At 40.2% G+C, this 21,375-nt stretch overlaps 2 protein-coding genes and 2 long non-coding RNA genes across 4 annotated transcripts; all 4 read left to right on the plus strand.

Moving 5' to 3' along the window:
* The first annotated feature begins 7,788 nt into the window (after window positions 1–7,788).
* LOC129808262 (uncharacterized) lies at window positions 7,789–8,683 on the plus strand. The gene is made up of 3 exons (XR_008752359.1): window positions 7,789–8,049; window positions 8,126–8,202; window positions 8,272–8,683. It is a non-coding gene; the product is annotated as an uncharacterized LOC129808262 (long non-coding RNA).
* A 112-nt stretch (window positions 8,684–8,795) lies between these two features.
* Window positions 8,796–13,713, plus strand: LOC129805218 (uncharacterized). Its single transcript, XM_055852990.1, has 2 exons — window positions 8,796–13,508; window positions 13,552–13,713. The coding sequence occupies exons 1-2, from the start codon at window positions 8,796–8,798 to the stop codon at window positions 13,711–13,713; spliced, it is 4,875 nt and encodes a 1,624-aa protein (XP_055708965.1).
* A 20-nt stretch (window positions 13,714–13,733) lies between these two features.
* Window positions 13,734–15,037, plus strand: LOC129808261 (uncharacterized). The gene is made up of 3 exons (XR_008752358.1): window positions 13,734–14,403; window positions 14,480–14,556; window positions 14,626–15,037. It is a non-coding gene; the product is annotated as an uncharacterized LOC129808261 (long non-coding RNA).
* A 112-nt stretch (window positions 15,038–15,149) lies between these two features.
* On the plus strand, window positions 15,150–20,294 carry LOC129805219 (uncharacterized). The gene has a single exon (XM_055852991.1). The coding sequence runs from the start codon at window positions 15,150–15,152 to the stop codon at window positions 20,292–20,294; it is 5,145 nt and encodes a 1,714-aa protein (XP_055708966.1).
* Window positions 20,295–21,375: the final 1,081 nt, after the last annotated feature.

The raw sequence follows: 21,375 nt of genomic DNA on the forward strand, positions 1-21,375 counted from the left end.
CATGGCCAATTGAAAATATCACAACTGTGACAGTAAACTAAGTAGACAGGATAACATGAAATGAATCGCCATATCACAAAATTTGACGTTCAAGCTAAATTGTTCAACCAGAGCCCTGAATAGAGGTGAATTTCAGTAAATTTCATCAAATAGAGCTCTTTGCAAGTTCATCATGTTACTTTTGTGTCATATACTCTGCACAATGTCACTCGCAAAGAGGAAGTGATGAGATTTCCTCTCATGCTGTGCAATTCCGCTATGAACGTCTTCATTGCTAATCGATCCCACTTGTGATTTGAAGCGTCCACACAGCAGCCATGGGATGTCGCGCTGATGATGGGTGAGAAAGGGTGTGATTGTGATATAAAAGAGTGTTCATGTCTCCTCACTCTAATAATACATTTTGTGCAGTTCAATTCTTCGTGACATACGACATGAATCCATTCTGACAACTGTCACAAACAACATGAAGTACATTGGGTTGAGAGAGGAGTGTAGTGTGGAGAAAAGTCTGAGCTGCGTTTTGTTGTTGGCTTGACGCTGTCACTTAGAAAATATTGTCAAGAAAGTTGGGTAAGCGGAGCAATTTTAAACTGACATTGAAATACGAAAATTTATTAAATTTAGCGGTATGCACGTCTTGCAGTGCATAATGAGCTTCTATGTTGAATTAATTATTTATAAAATAGCGCAAATCGTACTGCATCACTCACATTTTTTTTTTAATATTGTGCCCTCAACTGTTTTTTTCCTGTCACTGTCTTTCGTTCAGTTCATCTGACGTCACGAATTTTTTTAAAAAGTCTTTTGCAAAGTTTTTGGAGCACGATGTTGAAGATTGGATTGGATGGAAATCAAAGAGAGAGGAGAGAGATTTTTATTTTCCATTTATATCCTGTCTGACGGCGAATGTGTGCAAAAATACCAAGTGACAACTGTCATAAGCAGAACTCCTGTCAACTATAATAAAAGTCTTGTTTCTGGCGGATGGAAAAATACCATCATACCAAAGATATTATGAAGCAAACACTGTACACTGGTCTTGTGTTCCATATAGCAGAAAAAGACAATAATTTTATTTTCATATATTTTATTATGCAAAAATTAAATAATCCTGGTTATGTCACTTATGTCAATGTGTCTATTACATTCCAAAAAAAAAAGTTTCCAAAAGTTACACATGCAAAGCTTAATTTTACAAATCGAAAGGACATTGAAATATAGAAAAATTGGTTGAAAGGGGATTTTACTAAAATGTTTCTATACGCACAAAGTCTAATAAATAACGAGGCATAATGGAATAAAAGGATGCGACAGGGTAGAAGAAAAAGCGTGACTAAATAGGATGGCTAAATGAGAGGAGAGCCGCATTTAGAAGAATGACTTTATGATGGTCAGTAGTTTGATTTATTGCTAGCAAGCCCCATATAGGATATTTTGCATTGAAGTGTCATAAGATCCCTCATTGTTGTCCTCATGGCCATTAGAGAAAGGATTCTAAGTCTTGGGAACCTGAAATATGACTATGCGGTGTCCTTTCACGGGTAAACCCTTCAGTATTTTTTCGCGATCAATGAACCAAGAGGCTTCTGACATAAGGAATATTCATGAAGGCCCCCTGTCATAGACTCTCTCCTTGTCAGTCATTCTCAAACGTTAAGTGGTTTTCAGTGTGATACACCCTACTTTGGCAGGGAGCCCCTTCTAGAATTACCAGCAATTCATGTCTCTTTAACACCAAAGGCTGTCTTTTTCGCCATTTGCCATGTCGTTGTTTATTACACTTAATAACCCGTTCCCACTCTCTAGGGTTCCACGGAATTTCCTCTTTCAAATTGCTATTTTTCAACATGATTCATATTAAGTTTTTCGCCCCTATGTTGGATTGAAGTACTTTAGAGCACACTGTGGGAAGAAATTCCCAACCACCAATTAGTAGGGGAATGTCCTGTGAAATTTATGAATTATTTCTCAATTTATAAGTATGCTTTATAGTATGTTTCAAATGAGTGGAAGTGTTTTTCTAATGGTTTTAATATTTTTAACTTTCCAGATACAAGAAAACCTGTTTAACAGCTTTAAACATGGTTTATTTCATGTTTTTGCATATTTTTATGTTTTACATAAGATTTTTTATGTGTTTACCTAGATTTAGTAAACCGTCAATTACATCTAAATTTTCAAATAGAAAAAAACCACACTACTGGCAACCTATAAGGTAAAGTACCCTCGAGTCGACCGGTTCCTCAATTCGACCGGTAGAGTTATTTACTCAATTTATTTATATTTGCACTAATATTTGGCATATGATCTAACATTAATAGATCAATTATTCCATAAATAAATACGAATCAGTGACAATTTTATAGAAATTCACTATCAAACATTCAGAAATTGGCCCACCGGTCGAGTCGAGGAATCGGTCGACTCGAGGGTACTTTACCTTATAGTAAAAAATGTTCAAAATTTTAGTATTACAACATGCGAAATAGGCCATTTTCATAGTCGATATAGCCTACTGTGTGTTACTTTTTAATTAAATGACCTAAAATCATTCCTATTCGCATTTAAAATATTTTCAACATTGTTGTGTTATTTTAATAGTTGAAAAACATAATTTGAATTAATTTAAAACTTTTAAATAATTGAATATAAACTAGGGTGGGATCACCATTTCTCGCCAGTGCCCTACTTCTCGTCACATATATTGAAATCGCTTTTTTTATCTTTATCTTCTTTACCTTTGTATTTTTACTGCTGTTAGAGTCGAAAAATAATTATTATTCTTTTTGGATTTACGATTTTAAGCAATTTTTAGAGTAATATTTTAAGCAAGTGCATCAAATCCAATATTTCTTACCAAATAGAGTAAGTGTCATCAAATATTCATCAAGCAAAAAAATACCTTCTTAGATAAATAATTTGTCTACTGAATATTTAATTACACTTGTGGAATACAGAAAATTTGTTTTTAGTTCATTAATATTTAATTTTATATAATTTTTATATAAAAATGAGGCATGGCGAAAAGTGGTTATCTTCTGGAATTGATATTATAACCTGTCGCCATCACTTTTCAATAGGCGGCGCTAACTTCACTTCGTAGATTCTCAGATGTCAAATTTGCATTGTTTACTTTCTGCAATAGTCTCATAATTTGATTTCTCAAATAAAAGTGAAGAAAAATCTTTTAAAGTGAGAAATAATAGGGTGATCACGAGGAAAAAGAAATGCTGATTGTATTCTTTTTATAACATTACCTAAAATAATCCAGTTTGGATCTTTTAAAGTGGGTGGCGAGAAGTGGTTACAAAACTGGCGAAAAGTGACGACGAAGTGGTTATTTTTAGGTGTAAAAATATATCAACATTTTTTAATGTTAATTTTATACCTTTTTAAGTGTAAGATTAATATGAAAAAGGGTAACTTTAACCCATAATAAACATAAATAGCATAATATTTACATCGATTTCGGATCGATACTGCAGGGTGAAATAAACATTTCCGGAATGTTATTTTAACTTTTTCGGATTTCTCTCAAGTGCAGTTAAATATTAAAGCGTGTATACGAAAAAATTTTGGCAACGTTTTTCTTTTCTTCAGTGTCGTTTGGAGAGGATTTAATGAGCTTTCTTTTGGTGAAAATTCTGTAAAAAAAATATTGAGTTTTGGCTGTATAATTGCAAAAATACGAAGACCATGCGAAGATTAAAAGTTGACAATGTATCTCAGGAATCCAAAAGCGAGATATGCTGAAATTGCGAAATTGATCGGGAAGTGAGCCACTCTACTATTCGGAAGATTATAATTAGGTTCTAGAAATTCAAAACTGTTGCTCAGAAGCCAGGAGGAAGTGACCAAAAGCCTGAAATTCATGACAAGAGGATGGAAAAAGAGAGTTCAGCTTTTAGAGAAGCAACTCAATTTTCTCGTGTGAAATGTTGGCAAAAGATGGGAATACCTTGTAGCATGGTCCATAAAATCATGAGGAGGAATGGTTTGATAACCTACAAAGCACATTCTGCTCCCGATCGGACCGACAAATATCGTCAAAATGCTTAAACAAGATCGCGGAAACTCAACGATCATCTTTTCAAAGGATTCCAAAGCTATGAGAAAGATGTTTAACCCGTTCTGCACTCCAGAAGATTGAGAAATACTGGAAAATTTTGAAGACAAATGTTAAGAAGAAGGGTCAGACAGCCGAAAACTTGCTGGATTTCGAGATTAAGTGAAAGAAAGCCATCCGATACCGTGAAGACGGGTTTGTCAAGTCCTTAATGAAAGGAATTAAGAAGAAGGTGCGAGAATTTGGCGAGAAGCCATTGGATTAAAAAAAAAAAAAAACAAAATCCTATAAAAATCCCTATAAAATTACCTCTCAGAAAATACATTTGTTTTTTTTCATATAATACTGTGGTTAACATGTGAGAACCATTTTACAATGGCCAATATTTATCATAGGGTAAGTGTGCCAAATTCCGGCCAGCTTGCAATTTCGGCCATATTTTTTGTTCCTCGAATTTCCATGAATTTTTAATTTTTCCATACTCTTGAGATTGTACAATGCAAAATATAAGAAAAAATGTCACTTCGACGAGCAAGATGATCTGAAAAAGACATTGAAAGAATTCTGGAAGGGCAAGGAACTATGAGAATGAAGGTGGCCGAAATAGGTCACCAATGCTATGTCTACATTTTTATTCATTTTAAAATATATCAAGAATGATTTTAGAGAAAATAAAGGCGATAAACTGTCGAGAGGGTTCCAAGCAACACTACTTATAATAAAGTAACAGAAAATTCAATTTGTATTAAAAATATTACATTTCAAACTTGATACTTTATCGCTTGCATGCAAAACTATGCCGAAATTTGGCACACTTACCCTATACACTACTTATTTTGAAAATTGGAATAGCTTTAGAAAAGGTTTAAACTATTTTCGAATGATAACCTACCTCCCTAAGAATTCAGTTGATACTGTGTAGCTATGTACAATATTTTTTCAAAAAAAAAAATTAAGAACAATTTTAAATTTGGCTTGCGAAAAGCTAATTTCGAAAAATCTAATGTTTTTCTGTATAATTTTTATGAAATAATGTGTAATATGCAGCAAAAAGTAGAAATTTTGATGTTGCTGCCCATTTATATAACCGCGAATTCTTTAAAACTTTCTCATGGTATTTTTCTTGAAATCTTCCACATCAGCGACCACCCTAAAAGGGTTTAATCCCAAAGCATTCATTGAATTTCTGAGGTGAGCAAGCAGAGGTAAGGGAAAATCTCATCATATTTGTCACTTACTGGCACCAGAACCACGTGAGATCCCCTGGAAAGGGGTTGAATTTAAATTTAATTCGAGTGCAGAGATAATTGATGGTTTTCACGAAGGCCCTCCACTAACAATCAAAACAGACCATTTAGGCAGACACCAAAAATTCCCATTGAACTTAAGCTGTGAGAAATATTTAGGACGTTATTAGCATTTCTTCAACTTAATTGCTTCTCAACTAATCCAATCCCAACTATTTAGAGATAATATTTTGCTTAATTGATGAAATACTTTTAGAAGTTATTATGTGTTAGAAACTTTGACAAAAATGATCATTTGGCTAAAGAGTCATTTGCAGGGTGTTTTTATGGTTGGGCAAAAGTGTCCAGTGAATTGAGTTTTGACTAAATGGACATGATGAAAGGCAAAACACATTCAACAGCTTAACCATTTGAAACAGTATATGGTGATTGAATTTCAGTCCAAGAATGCTCTAGTTTTTCCATGGAAAATGGTAAGTGATTTAGGTGGCTATTTGGTTGTTTTCTTGGCACAAAAGATGCCGCATTTCTTGCTAAACATGGAAATTAACGTTTTATGTACGGAGAATCTCTTTTTTCTTTTTTAGGCGTAAACTGAGAGAAAAAGTCGTTAATGTATATCAACTTAAGTAGTGTTTGTTGTTTCACAAATTCAACTTTTCTCTTCTTGCTTTTTCTTTTTTTTTGGATATTCGGGAGGCCCATCAACTGCTGTGTTTATTGTGGTATACTTGTTCCTTTGCCTTCGGGTCATAAATAAAATTTTTATAACTCTGTGTCACCAAAAGTTTTTCCTGTGTGAAATCTTTGCTATATATGTACATGCAGAAAAATATTTTGGATGACAAACAGTTGCATGGCTTGAAAGAGCAAATGAGACGATATCTAGTCATAAATTTTCAGTTTTGGAAAAGAGGATGAAGGGACTAAGGAACAAAAGGAGTTTGAAGATTGAAGTCCCTGTACTTATTTATTAATCTCATTTCTCATTCTACTTCTCTCACACTTCTTTTTCACCACCACCATCTAGTCCATTCCTAAGGGACACAAATTAAAAATTTTACCCAAATTTATGGTGCAATTTGTTTCATAAAAATGTTTTCATCTATTTAGAGGAGGGTACAAGGACTTTCTCTTTTTTTTGTAGCCTTCACACGGGGGCTCAGCACATTCGTTTCATATAAATCATGGGCCTTGTGAAGAGAGGGAATTTCACAAGAATGTGCCCAGAGAAAAGTTTTGTGTGTCGCCTCCAAAGTGCGGCTGTTCACTTAATTTGTAACCAAATATTCAGAATGTCTCCTCCCGTACCGCCTCCTGTCAATTCTGGCATCTTTCTCTTTTGCCATGACCCCCTCCGAGGAGAGGAAATGTCATGTTGATCGTGAAAATATTAGTTGAGATGTCACAGATGAAATTCCCGTGTCGAATTTCCACACTCAAAATCATAAATTGTAACACTTGAGCCTATAGAATTGCTTAAAATATGTTGAAAAACTAAATTTAAATTGCAAAATGATGTTTTCTATAAAAAAAATACTTAAGGGTTTGTTTTAAGCTTACTGAAATAAAATAAGTTTCTTATGATCAGTTATTTTTTTCGTCAAAATTATTTCTTTTCTAATTTATAGGGTAAGTGTATTCAATTCCGGCCAACTTGAAATTTCGGCCACTTATTCCTCAAATTCCCATGAATTTTTAGGTTTTGCAACTCTAGAGATTATGCAATGCAAAATATAAGAAAAATTGTCGCTTCGACGAACGAATTGATGTAAAAAAGACTTTGGAAGAATTCCGGAAGGGCAAGGAACTATGAGAATGAAGATGGTCGAAATAGCCACCAAAGCTATGTCTACATTTTTAATAATTTTAAAATGTATTAAGAATGATTTTAGAGAAAACAAAGACGATAAACTGTCTACAAGGTTCCAGGTTCCATACAACATTGCTTAAAAAGGACTAACAGAATAATTCAATCTCTATTAATAATATCACTGAGAGAGAAATCCGAAAAAGTTAAAATAACATTCCGAAAATGTTTATTTTACCTTGCAGTATTGATCCAAAATCGGTGTAAATATTACCCTTTTTAGGTGTATTGGGGGTTAAAGTTACCTTTTTTCATGTTAATTTAACCCTTAAAAAGGTGTAAAATTAACATTAAAAAGTGTTGATATATTTTTACACCTAAAATTGGTAAAGTTATATATATATAATATAAAGTTAATTGATTATAATTATGGATTTTTATTGCAATTGTTGGAAATTAATTAAAAAATTCAATAATTTATTTCATTTAAAAATTTCAATTCAAAATTTCAACTTAAATTCAATGCCTAACTTTAAATTGCTCAATTTTTTAAATTTCAAATCTATTTCACAGCCAACTTCACGTTACTTTTTTTTGTAAAAATTTTTCATACAAAAAGTTCATGCTGCTCTGCCCTTCTTCTAACCTTGATTACTCTTCAAGTGGCTGTGAGCGGAAAAAAGTTAATCAGAAAATTTGTCAGTTTATTTGTGATTTGTGGTAGAAATATATCGGTGGTGGGAAAAGGATAAAAGGTGATTTTTATTGCGCGATCAGGAAGACTGGAAGGAAGAGAGGAAGAAGCCAGATTGTGCGGGAACAAGGCAACGATTTTAATCGTCCGGAAGGCTTCTCTCACCGGGAAGGAAATTTTTTCTGGTCCTTGCGACCACGGATTAATAAATACACATTTCTCGTTAAAGGTGAGGCCAAGGACAAATCCATCGGGAAGCTAGAGAAGGAATTCTATTTAATTCGTATCCTTTGAATATCTTTAAGGTGAGGTCAAGGACAAGGCTGAGGGAAAGTATAGGGGAAATTGAATCTAATCTGTTACACCTTTGAATATCTTTAAGGTTGGTCAAAGTACATCCATTTTTCTGGTCCTTCGAGCCGGATTAATAAATACACATTTCTCGTTAAAGGTGAGGCCAAGGACAAATCCATCGGGAAGCTAGAGAAGGAATTCTATTTAATTCGTATCCTTTGAATATCTTTAAGGTGAGGTCAAGGACAAGGCTGAGGGAAAGTATAGGGGAAATTGAATCTAATCTGTTACACCTTTGAATATCTTTAAGGTTGGTCAAAGTACATCCATTTTTCTGGTCCGTCATCGAGCCATCGCACTCAATCAGCTATCGCTCCAACGGTTTCTCCAACGGTCATCAATCCACTCACAATGGCCAAGCAGGTTCGGGAGGGAGTTGTGCAGGCACTTATTCGGGTCGAGTCTTTTTTGAAGGGTATCAGCGAGGCTGATCTCCAATACATGCAACGAAGCGTCATTGAGGCTCAAATGGAACAAGTTGCCACATTGAGGACACGATATGTGGCAGCGCAGGGGCAAATAATCGAAGAAGAAAGAGACTTAGAACAGAGAGATCTGGAGGAAACTGCAAGGGAGGTTTTCTTGAGCAAATGCGATGCGATCTATAAGAGACTCACGCAGATGCTCACCCATGTTCCATCGGGTTCCAGAGGATCTCCAAGACCCAATCAGGATGAATTCCTTTCATTCATGAAGGAATTCATGACACGAAGCCAGCAGACATTGGAGCAGAGTCAACAGCAAGTGAATCAGCTCATCACTACACTCACAACTCACGCAAGTACCCTCAATAATAGTAACAATTTGAGTAGAAATGGAGATGTAGTTTTGCATGACTCTGCCCAACCCACAAAACTCCCCCAAATTGCAATGCCCACCTTCAGTGGAAAGTATAGTGAGTGGATTCCCTTTAAGGAGAGGTTCCAATCCAGCGTCATGAAACACCCTCACCTGTCAAAAGTCCAACAACTTGACTACCTCAAATCTGCCTTATCTGGTGAGGCATTGTCCGTCATAAAAAACCTTCCCATTACTAATGCAAACCTGGACGTGGCATGGGAACTGTTGATAGAACAGTTCGAGTTAAAGCATGAAATTGTCGCTGATCATATTAGGACTTTCTATAATATGCCAAGTATCACCTCCAATGACCCACAATCCATCCGTCGTATATCCAGTATTTTATCTGAATCCATATCAGCCCTAGATGCCATTGAGGTCACAAATCGCGATCCGTGGCTAATTCAGTATACATTAGACAAGTTGGATTCAGAATCGAGGGTTTTATGGGGTCGGGAGTGCGGCAGCGAAATTCCAACAATGGAAAGGTTCCGAAAATTCCTTAATCAGCGATGTAGAGATGCCACAAACGCCACCAATATTTCCAATAAAACCACTACCAATAATTCCCGCTCACAACCTACCAAACCAAAGAAGCAGGTATCAGCCTTTCATGCTTCTGCAGCAGCATCAAATTGCCGATGTTGCAACGAGTCACCTCATCCACTGTACAAATGTGCACAGTTTATTTCCAAAACACCTGATGAGAGATTCGAAGTAGTAAAGAAACTTAATTTGTGTCGCAATTGCCTGTCCCCACATCCTACAAACACTTGTTCTTTCTATAAGTGCAAGAAATGCCAGGGGCGGCACAATATCCTGCTTCATGATAAATTTGTGGGCCAGCCTCCAGCCGATTCGCCGGCGTCCGAAAAACCGCCCACAAATCCTATTCCTGATACCACACCCAAGCTCCATTCTGAGTCATCCGACCCTCCAAAATCAAAGTTTGCCGTCACTCTTCCGGCTTCTACGGATCCCTCTAAAAGCACCTCAACAGCTCCGAAAGTGCTCCTCGCTACCGCCACAGTTGACATTCTTACGTCGGATCACCATAGAATCCCATGTCGATTGATGTTGGATAGTGGTGCACAAGTGTGCATTATGACGACAAATTTGTATCAGAGGCTCAGACTTCCGAGAACCCCATCGGACATTACAATCTTGGGTGTAGGTAGTCAAGTGAACCCAGTAAAACACAAGGTTACGGCAACCATTTTCTCTAAAAGGAATGATCAGTCCTATAGTTTCGAGTGTTACATTCTCCCAAAAATCTCAGGCAACATTCCTAACTGGCCAATTGATGAACGTGCTATTCAGATTCCCTCAAATGTTCCATTGGCTGACCCATTGTGGAATGTTCAACGTCCTGTAGATCTTCTAGTTTGTGGGGATGCGTACTGGAGTAGTCTGTTGGCTGATACCATCAGTCTCGGAAGTGGTCTACCACACCTCCGGGAAACCACATTCGGATATGTAGTTGTGGGTGAATTAAATCCGCCTCCTCCAGCACGCTATGTTTGCCATAATGACGTCATTTCCATGAATTCTAACCTGGATGAGATCTTACGAAAATTCTGGGAAGTCGAAGATTTGCCAGATGAGCCTTCGGTCACAGATCTCCAACTGGAAGCAGAGGCACACTTCGTAAAAACTCACACACGAGGTCCAGATGGTCGATTTGTGGTGAGACTCCCATTTCGAGAGAGTCCTGAATTATTGGGAGATTCTCGGCCACAAGCATTCAGACAATTTTTGGCACTCGAAAGACAATTTGATCGCAAACCCCAATTCAAGGCGCTCTATGTAGATGTTATGAGGGATTACATGAATCGGAAATGGTTGGAACTGGTTCCCCCTCAGGATCTTGAAGCACCTTCATTTTATATGCCACACCACGGGGTTATGAAGGAGTCAAGTTTGACCACCAAGTTGAGGGTAGTTTATAATGCTAGCGCAAAGAGTTCATCGGGTTATAGTTTAAACGACCTGTTGTTGATAGGCCCCACAATACAACCCGAACTCTCGGTCATCTTGCTTCAATTCCGTCTCCGTCCTTTTGCAATGACTGCGGATATTTCAAAAATGTATCTTCAACTGATCCTGGATCCTGAAGATGCGAATTTCCAGAGGTTAGTGTGGAGAGAATCACGTGACCAACCCATTCGTGATTATCGAATTCCCAGAGTCTGTTTTGGAGTCGCCAGTTCCCCATTTCTCGCTACCCGAGCACTCATGCAATTGGCTGATGACCATGAGGGAGAGTTTCCTTTGGCCAGTTCAGTTCTCCGCTCAAGTTTTTATGTGGACGATTGCATTTTTTCTGCTTCTTCTGTTGAGGAAGCTAGGGAGACACAGAAGCAATTAGTGGAAGTTCTTCTCCGTGGAGGCTTCCTCCTCACAAAATGGGTAGGCAACTATCCAGAACTGTGTCCGCAATCTACTTCACAATCTTCTCCTGAGACTGTGACCATTGACTGTCCCACAACGAGTGCACTCGGAATAACTTGGGACTCCCTAGCAGACGAGTTCAAATTTCAATCTCCAGTGGAAGTGTCTGAAGATATTAAAACCAAGAGAAACATGGCGTCTGCCATTGCAAAATTGTTTGATCCAATTGGGTTGCTGGGACCTGTGATCGTGGAAGCTAAAATCATGCTACAGGATTTACACAGAATGAAGTCGGGTTGGGACAAACCAGTACCTTTAGAGGTCCGGGAAAAATGGAAGGCGTTTATTATTGGTCTCCAAGGAATTAGGAATATTGCTATTCCCCGTTGGATTTCCATTTTTCCTAAACCACTCCGCCTCGAACTTCATGCCTTCTGCGATGCGAGCATCCGTGCATATGGAGTTGCAGTTTACGCTGTCACTCAATGTGAAAACGAGTTCCACTCATGTCTCCTTTTGTCAAAATCCAGAGTAGCTCCTTTAAAGGAACTGACAGTCCCAAGATTGGAGCTCTGTGGAGCTTTGTTAGCCACTGAAACGATCGCTAAGTTCAGGGACGCTATAAAACCTGATGCTATTCAATTTTGGAGTGACTCAACAATCGTACTCCATTGGATCAACAGCCCACCAGATTCATACAAACAATTTATTGCCAATCGAATAAAACGAATTCGTGCATTATCTTCTCCGGAACAATGGCGTCATGTGGTGACCGGAGAGAATCCGGCTGATATTGTCTCTCGGGGTCTAAGTCCATCCCAACTCGAAAAGAGTGACTTGTGGTGGAGAGGTCCTGACTGGCTGCAGGAAGGAGAATCATGTTGGCCTGCACCATTTCATACAGCGGAAGTTGTTCCGGAAGAGGCAAGATGTTATCTAATAACGTCAGTTCTCGAAAATCAACTACTTGATTCCTTGTTAGAGAAATTCTCGTCCCTTGCTAAGATCCAACGCATTGTTGCCTATTCATTGCGATTTGCCTATATTCGTGATAATCCAACTCCGAAGTCAGGACTATCTGTGAACGCGGAAGAGATGGAAAGAGCTTTATTCTGTCTTGTCAAGTTGGACCAACAAAAGCATCTCTCCGAAGTTTATTCACGGTTAGCTGATGGTAGGCCACTCTATCCAGACTTCAAATCATTGACTGGTCTTGCATTGTTCATGGATAGGAATGGATTGTTCAGAGTGGGCGGAAGATTGAGAAAAGCTAATGAGCCGTTCGTAACCCGGCATCCAGTCCTACTCCCAAAATCCAAACTTACCCTCATAATAGCACGCAATGAACACATTAAAGAGATGCATGCAGCCCCTACCCTACTACTTGCCTCCCTGCGACAAATATTCTGGCCAGTGGCAGGACGAAATTTAGTGAGAAAAGTAGTGCATGAGTGCTTCAAATGTTACCGCATGAAACCTAAACCGCTAGATCAGTTGATGGGAGATTTACCGGAACATAGGGTTAATCTTTTTCGACCATTTCAGGCCACCGGTGTTGATTACGCGGGGCCACTTCAAATGCTTTCGTCTGCAACCCGGGGAGCTCACTCACGAAAGACGGGCACTCAGAAGGTTTATATAGCAGTTTTTGTCTGTATGGCGACCAAGGCTGCTCATTTGGAATTGGTCACCTCTTTATCAACAGAGGCCTTCTTGGCTGCCTTGAGGCGGTTCTCGGCAAGACGTACTACCCCCAGACATATCTACTCAGATGGTGGAAAGAACTTTGCGGGAGCCGCAAATGAGCTGAGACGACTCTTAGCACAGGAGTGCTCTCAACAAGAACTAACCGATGGCACGCAAGGTGAAGGCATAGTCTGGCACTTCAACCCGCCAGCTTCCCCACACCATGGCGGATTATGGGAAGCGTGTGTCAAAAGCACCAAATACCATCTTGTGCGTGCCACAGGCTCGTCCCCACTGTCGTATGAAGAGCTCCAAACAGTTTTATGTCAAATTGAGGCAATCCTCAATAGTCGCCCTCTATGCATGATGTCTCCTGATCCCAACGAAGAGAGTTTTCTGACACCCGGACATTTTTTAGTTGGTGTCCCTGGGAATGCACCCCCCAATCCAGATCTGTCAGAGATTCCTGAAAACCGCCAAACTTACTGGCAACTATGTCAGCTGCGGGCTCAGGAATTTGGAAGAAGGTGGCGTCTTCAATACCTCAACACACTGCAGCAGAGACCTCGCTGGAAAATCACCAGAGAAAACCTCAAAGCTGAAGAACTGGTCCTCCTACTAGATGAATCTAGCAAGGAAGGATCCAAGTGGGTGTTGGGGAAAGTGGAGTCCCTGAACCCTGGGACTGATGGATTAGTTCGGGTAGCCCGTATTAAAACCAATCGGGGCATATACAAACGCCCTATCACCAAAATTGCAAGGCTTCCGCAAACAGACGAAGGATTCCTTGGACGTGCTACATCATCATCAGATGCATCAGTCCAACCCGGGGAGGATGTTGGAAATTAATTAAAAAATTCAATAATTTATTTCATTTAAAAATTTCAATTCAAAATTTCAACTTAAATTCAATGCCTAACTTTAAATTGCTCAATTTTTTAAATTTCAAATCTATTTCACAGCCAACTTCACGTTACTTTTTTTTGTAAAAATTTTTCATACAAAAAGTTCATGCTGCTCTGCCCTTCTTCTAACCTTGATTACTCTTCAAGTGGCTGTGAGCGGAAAAAAGTTAATCAGAAAATTTGTCAGTTTATTTGTGATTTGTGGTAGAAATATATCGGTGGTGGGAAAAGGATAAAAGGTGATTTTTATTGCGCGATCAGGAAGACTGGAAGGAAGAGAGGAAGAAGCCAGATTGTGCGGGAACAAGGCAACGATTTTAATCGTCCGGAAGGCTTCTCTCACCGGGAAGGAAATTTTTTCTGGTCCTTGCGACCACGGATTAATAAATACACATTTCTCGTTAAAGGTGAGGCCAAGGACAAATCCATCGGGAAGCTAGAGAAGGAATTCTATTTAATTCGTATCCTTTGAATATCTTTAAGGTGAGGTCAAGGACAAGGCTGAGGGAAAGTATAGGGGAAATTGAATCTAATCTGTTACACCTTTGAATATCTTTAAGGTTGGTCAAAGTACATCCATTTTTCTGGTCCTTCGAGCCGGATTAATAAATACACATTTCTCGTTAAAGGTGAGGCCAAGGACAAATCCATCGGGAAGCTAGAGAAGGAATTCTATTTAATTCGTATCCTTTGAATATCTTTAAGGTGAGGTCAAGGACAAGGCTGAGGGAAAGTATAGGGGAAATTGAATCTAATCTGTTACACCTTTGAATATCTTTAAGGTTGGTCAAAGTACATCCATTTTTCTGGTCCGTCATCGAGCCATCGCACTCAATCAGCTATCGCTCCAACGGTTTCTCCAACGGTCATCAATCCACTCACAATGGCCAAGCAGGTTCGGGAGGGAGTTGTGCAGGCACTTATTCGGGTCGAGTCTTTTTTGAAGGGTATCAGCGAGGCTGATCTCCAATACATGCAACGAAGCGTCATTGAGGCTCAAATGGAACAAGTTGCCACATTGAGGACACGATATGTGGCAGCGCAGGGGCAAATAATCGAAGAAGAAAGAGACTTAGAACAGAGAGATCTGGAGGAAACTGCAAGGGAGGTTTTCTTGAGCAAATGCGATGCGATCTATAAGAGACTCACGCAGATGCTCACCCATGTTCCATCGGGTTCCAGAGGATCTCCAAGACCCAATCAGGATGAATTCCTTTCATTCATGAAGGAATTCATGACACGAAGCCAGCAGACATTGGAGCAGAGTCAACAGCAAGTGAATCAGCTCATCACTACACTCACAACTCACGCAAGTACCCTCAATAATAGTAACAATTTGAGTAGAAATGGAGATGTAGTTTTGCATGACTCTGCCCAACCCACAAAACTCCCCCAAATTGCAATGCCCACCTTCAGTGGAAAGTATAGTGAGTGGATTCCCTTTAAGGAGAGGTTCCAATCCAGCGTCATGAAACACCCTCACCTGTCAAAAGTCCAACAACTTGACTACCTCAAATCTGCCTTATCTGGTGAGGCATTGTCCGTCATAAAAAACCTTCCCATTACTAATGCAAACCTGGACGTGGCATGGGAACTGTTGATAGAACAGTTCGAGTTAAAGCATGAAATTGTCGCTGATCATATTAGGACTTTCTATAATATGCCAAGTATCACCTCCAATGACCCACAATCCATCCGTCGTATATCCAGTATTTTATCTGAATCCATATCAGCCCTAGATGCCATTGAGGTCACAAATCGCGATCCGTGGCTAATTCAGTATACATTAGACAAGTTGGATTCAGAATCGAGGGTTTTATGGGGTCGGGAGTGCGGCAGCGAAATTCCAACAATGGAAAGGTTCCGAAAATTCCTTAATCAGCGATGTAGAGATGCCACAAACGCCACCAATATTTCCAATAAAACCACTACCAATAATTCCCGCTCACAACCTACCAAACCAAAGAAGCAGGTATCAGCCTTTCATGCTTCTGCAGCAGCATCAAATTGCCGATGTTGCAACGAGTCACCTCATCCACTGTACAAATGTGCACAGTTTATTTCCAAAACACCTGATGAGAGATTCGAAGTAGTAAAGAAACTTAATTTGTGTCGCAATTGCCTGTCCCCACATCCTACAAACACTTGTTCTTTCTATAAGTGCAAGAAATGCCAGGGGCGGCACAATATCCTGCTTCATGATAAATTTGTGGGCCAGCCTCCAGCCGATTCGCCGGCGTCCGAAAAACCGCCCACAAATCCTATTCCTGATACCACACCCAAGCTCCATTCTGAGTCATCCGACCCTCCAAAATCAAAGTTTGCCGTCACTCTTCCGGCTTCTACGGATCCCTCTAAAAGCACCTCAACAGCTCCGAAAGTGCTCCTCGCTACCGCCACAGTTGACATTCTTACGTCGGATCACCATAGAATCCCATGTCGATTGATGTTGGATAGTGGTGCACAAGTGTGCATTATGACGACAAATTTGTATCAGAGGCTCAGACTTCCGAGAACCCCATCGGACATTACAATCTTGGGTGTAGGTAGTCAAGTGAACCCAGTAAAACACAAGGTTACGGCAACCATTTTCTCTAAAAGGAATGATCAGTCCTATAGTTTCGAGTGTTACATTCTCCCAAAAATCTCAGGCAACATTCCTAACTGGCCAATTGATGAACGTGCTATTCAGATTCCCTCAAATGTTCCATTGGCTGACCCATTGTGGAATGTTCAACGTCCTGTAGATCTTCTAGTTTGTGGGGATGCGTACTGGAGTAGTCTGTTGGCTGATACCATCAGTCTCGGAAGTGGTCTACCACACCTCCGGGAAACCACATTCGGATATGTAGTTGTGGGTGAATTAAATCCGCCTCCTCCAGCACGCTATGTTTGCCATAATGACGTCATTTCCATGAATTCTAACCTGGATGAGATCTTACGAAAATTCTGGGAAGTCGAAGATTTGCCAGATGAGCCTTCGGTCACAGATCTCCAACTGGAAGCAGAGGCACACTTCGTAAAAACTCACACACGAGGTCCAGATGGTCGATTTGTGGTGAGACTCCCATTTCGAGAGAGTCCTGAATTATTGGGAGATTCTCGGCCACAAGCATTCAGACAATTTTTGGCACTCGAAAGACAATTTGATCGCAAACCCCAATTCAAGGCGCTCTATGTAGATGTTATGAGGGATTACATGAATCGGAAATGGTTGGAACTGGTTCCCCCTCAGGATCTTGAAGCACCTTCATTTTATATGCCACACCACGGGGTTATGAAGGAGTCAAGTTTGACCACCAAGTTGAGGGTAGTTTATAATGCTAGCGCAAAGAGTTCATCGGGTTATAGTTTAAACGACCTGTTGTTGATAGGCCCCACAATACAACCCGAACTCTCGGTCATCTTGCTTCAATTCCGTCTCCGTCCTTTTGCAATGACTGCGGATATTTCAAAAATGTATCTTCAACTGATCCTGGATCCTGAAGATGCGAATTTCCAGAGGTTAGTGTGGAGAGAATCACGTGACCAACCCATTCGTGATTATCGAATTCCCAGAGTCTGTTTTGGAGTCGCCAGTTCCCCATTTCTCGCTACCCGAGCACTCATGCAATTGGCTGATGACCATGAGGGAGAGTTTCCTTTGGCCAGTTCAGTTCTCCGCTCAAGTTTTTATGTGGACGATTGCATTTTTTCTGCTTCTTCTGTTGAGGAAGCTAGGGAGACACAGAAGCAATTAGTGGAAGTTCTTCTCCGTGGAGGCTTCCTCCTCACAAAATGGGTAGGCAACTATCCAGAACTGTGTCCGCAATCTACTTCACAATCTTCTCCTGAGACTGTGACCATTGACTGTCCCACAACGAGTGCACTCGGAATAACTTGGGACTCCCTAGCAGACGAGTTCAAATTTCAATCTCCAGTGGAAGTGTCTGAAGATATTAAAACCAAGAGAAACATGGCGTCTGCCATTGCAAAATTGTTTGATCCAATTGGGTTGCTGGGACCTGTGATCGTGGAAGCTAAAATCATGCTACAGGATTTACACAGAATGAAGTCGGGTTGGGACAAACCAGTACCTTTAGAGGTCCGGGAAAAATGGAAGGCGTTTATTATTGGTCTCCAAGGAATTAGGAATATTGCTATTCCCCGTTGGATTTCCATTTTTCCTAAACCACTCCGCCTCGAACTTCATGCCTTCTGCGATGCGAGCATCCGTGCATATGGAGTTGCAGTTTACGCTGTCACTCAATGTGAAAACGAGTTCCACTCATGTCTCCTTTTGTCAAAATCCAGAGTAGCTCCTTTAAAGGAACTGACAGTCCCAAGATTGGAGCTCTGTGGAGCTTTGTTAGCCACTGAAACGATCGCTAAGTTCAGGGACGCTATAAAACCTGATGCTATTCAATTTTGGAGTGACTCAACAATCGTACTCCATTGGATCAACAGCCCACCAGATTCATACAAACAATTTATTGCCAATCGAATAAAACGAATTCGTGCATTATCTTCTCCGGAACAATGGCGTCATGTGGTGACCGGAGAGAATCCGGCTGATATTGTCTCTCGGGGTCTAAGTCCATCCCAACTCGAAAAGAGTGACTTGTGGTGGAGAGGTCCTGACTGGCTGCAGGAAGGAGAATCATGTTGGCCTGCACCATTTCATACAGCGGAAGTTGTTCCGGAAGAGGCAAGATGTTATCTAATAACGTCAGTTCTCGAAAATCAACTACTTGATTCCTTGTTAGAGAAATTCTCGTCCCTTGCTAAGATCCAACGCATTGTTGCCTATTCATTGCGATTTGCCTATATTCGTGATAATCCAACTCCGAAGTCAGGACTATCTGTGAACGCGGAAGAGATGGAAAGAGCTTTATTCTGTCTTGTCAAGTTGGACCAACAAAAGCATCTCTCCGAAGTTTATTCACGGTTAGCTGATGGTAGGCCACTCTATCCAGACTTCAAATCATTGACTGGTCTTGCATTGTTCATGGATAGGAATGGATTGTTCAGAGTGGGCGGAAGATTGAGAAAAGCTAATGAGCCGTTCGTAACCCGGCATCCAGTCCTACTCCCAAAATCCAAACTTACCCTCATAATAGCACGCAATGAACACATTAAAGAGATGCATGCAGCCCCTACCCTACTACTTGCCTCCCTGCGACAAATATTCTGGCCAGTGGCAGGACGAAATTTAGTGAGAAAAGTAGTGCATGAGTGCTTCAAATGTTACCGCATGAAACCTAAACCGCTAGATCAGTTGATGGGAGATTTACCGGAACATAGGGTTAATCTTTTTCGACCATTTCAGGCCACCGGTGTTGATTACGCGGGGCCACTTCAAATGCTTTCGTCTGCAACCCGGGGAGCTCACTCACGAAAGACGGGCACTCAGAAGGTTTATATAGCAGTTTTTGTCTGTATGGCGACCAAGGCTGCTCATTTGGAATTGGTCACCTCTTTATCAACAGAGGCCTTCTTGGCTGCCTTGAGGCGGTTCTCGGCAAGACGTACTACCCCCAGACATATCTACTCAGATGGTGGAAAGAACTTTGCGGGAGCCGCAAATGAGCTGAGACGACTCTTAGCACAGGAGTGCTCTCAACAAGAACTAACCGATGGCACGCAAGGTGAAGGCATAGTCTGGCACTTCAACCCGCCAGCTTCCCCACACCATGGCGGATTATGGGAAGCGTGTGTCAAAAGCACCAAATACCATCTTGTGCGTGCCACAGGCTCGTCCCCACTGTCGTATGAAGAGCTCCAAACAGTTTTATGTCAAATTGAGGCAATCCTCAATAGTCGCCCTCTATGCATGATGTCTCCTGATCCCAACGAAGAGAGTTTTCTGACACCCGGACATTTTTTAGTTGGTGTCCCTGGGAATGCACCCCCCAATCCAGATCTGTCAGAGATTCCTGAAAACCGCCAAACTTACTGGCAACTATGTCAGCTGCGGGCTCAGGAATTTGGAAGAAGGTGGCGTCTTCAATACCTCAACACACTGCAGCAGAGACCTCGCTGGAAAATCACCAGAGAAAACCTCAAAGCTGAAGAACTGGTCCTCCTACTAGATGAATCTAGCAAGGAAGGATCCAAGTGGGTGTTGGGGAAAGTGGAGTCCCTGAACCCTGGGACTGATGGATTAGTTCGGGTAGCCCGTATTAAAACCAATCGGGGCATATACAAACGCCCTATCACCAAAATTGCAAGGCTTCCGCAAACAGACGAAGGATTCCTTGGACGTGCTACATCATCATCAGATGCATCAGTCCAACCCGGGGAGGATGTTGGAAATTAATTAAAAAATTCAATAATTTATTTCATTTAAAAATTTCAATTCAAAATTTCAACTTAAATTCAATGCCTAACTTTAAATTGCTCAATTTTTTAAATTTCAAATCTATTTCACAGCCAACTTCACGTTACTTTTTTTTGTAAAAATTTTTCATACAAAAAGTTCATGCTGCTCTGCCCTTCTTCTAACCTTGATTACTCTTCAAGTGGCTGTGAGCGGAAAAAAGTTAATCAGAAAATTTGTCAGTTTATTTGTGATTTGTGGTAGAAATATATCGGTGGTGGGAAAAGGATAAAAGGTGATTTTTATTGCGCGATCAGGAAGACTGGAAGGAAGAGAGGAAGAAGCCAGATTGTGCGGGAACAAGGCAACGATTTTAATCGTCCGGAAGGCTTCTCTCACCGGGAAGGAAATTTTTTCTGGTCCTTGCGACCACGGATTAATAAATACACATTTCTCGTTAAAGGTGAGGCCAAGGACAAATCCATCGGGAAGCTAGAGAAGGAATTCTATTTAATTCGTATCCTTTGAATATCTTTAAGGTGAGGTCAAGGACAAGGCTGAGGGAAAGTATAGGGGAAATTGAATCTAATCTGTTACACCTTTGAATATCTTTAAGGTTGGTCAAAGTACATCCAGCAATATTTGATGAATAATGAATTCTATCTAAATATTTGTTCTTTTTGGAAGATTTTAACACTAAATACGTTAAATTTTGAATATGATTTGAGTTGAAATTGCTTTGTTGAAAATTCAGTGTGAGTGTCTTATTTAGCTGTGATGAAGTACTAACAATGTTTCTTCGCTTTTTTTAAGTGATATTATTAAATATTCATTGAATATTGTGTTGATTCACATTAATGGTGATTTGTACATTTGACCTGAAGTGAGATTTGCCTTGTGAATTAGATTTTTCGTGTGAAAAATGGAAAATTTTCTAAGACATTTACCAGTGAAGTGATACTCCTTATTTTGGACAGGTGTTTTTCTCACGAAATTTCGTTAAGTTTTAGCTTTTGTGATGACTAGGTTGGACAAATGCCTGGAGAAACAAAGGAGCATTATTCTCTTACATGAACAGGAA

Source organism: Phlebotomus papatasi, chromosome 3, assembly GCF_024763615.1.
Source record: "Phlebotomus papatasi isolate M1 chromosome 3, Ppap_2.1, whole genome shotgun sequence".
NCBI classification, from domain to species: Eukaryota; Metazoa; Arthropoda; class Insecta; order Diptera; family Psychodidae; genus Phlebotomus; species Phlebotomus papatasi.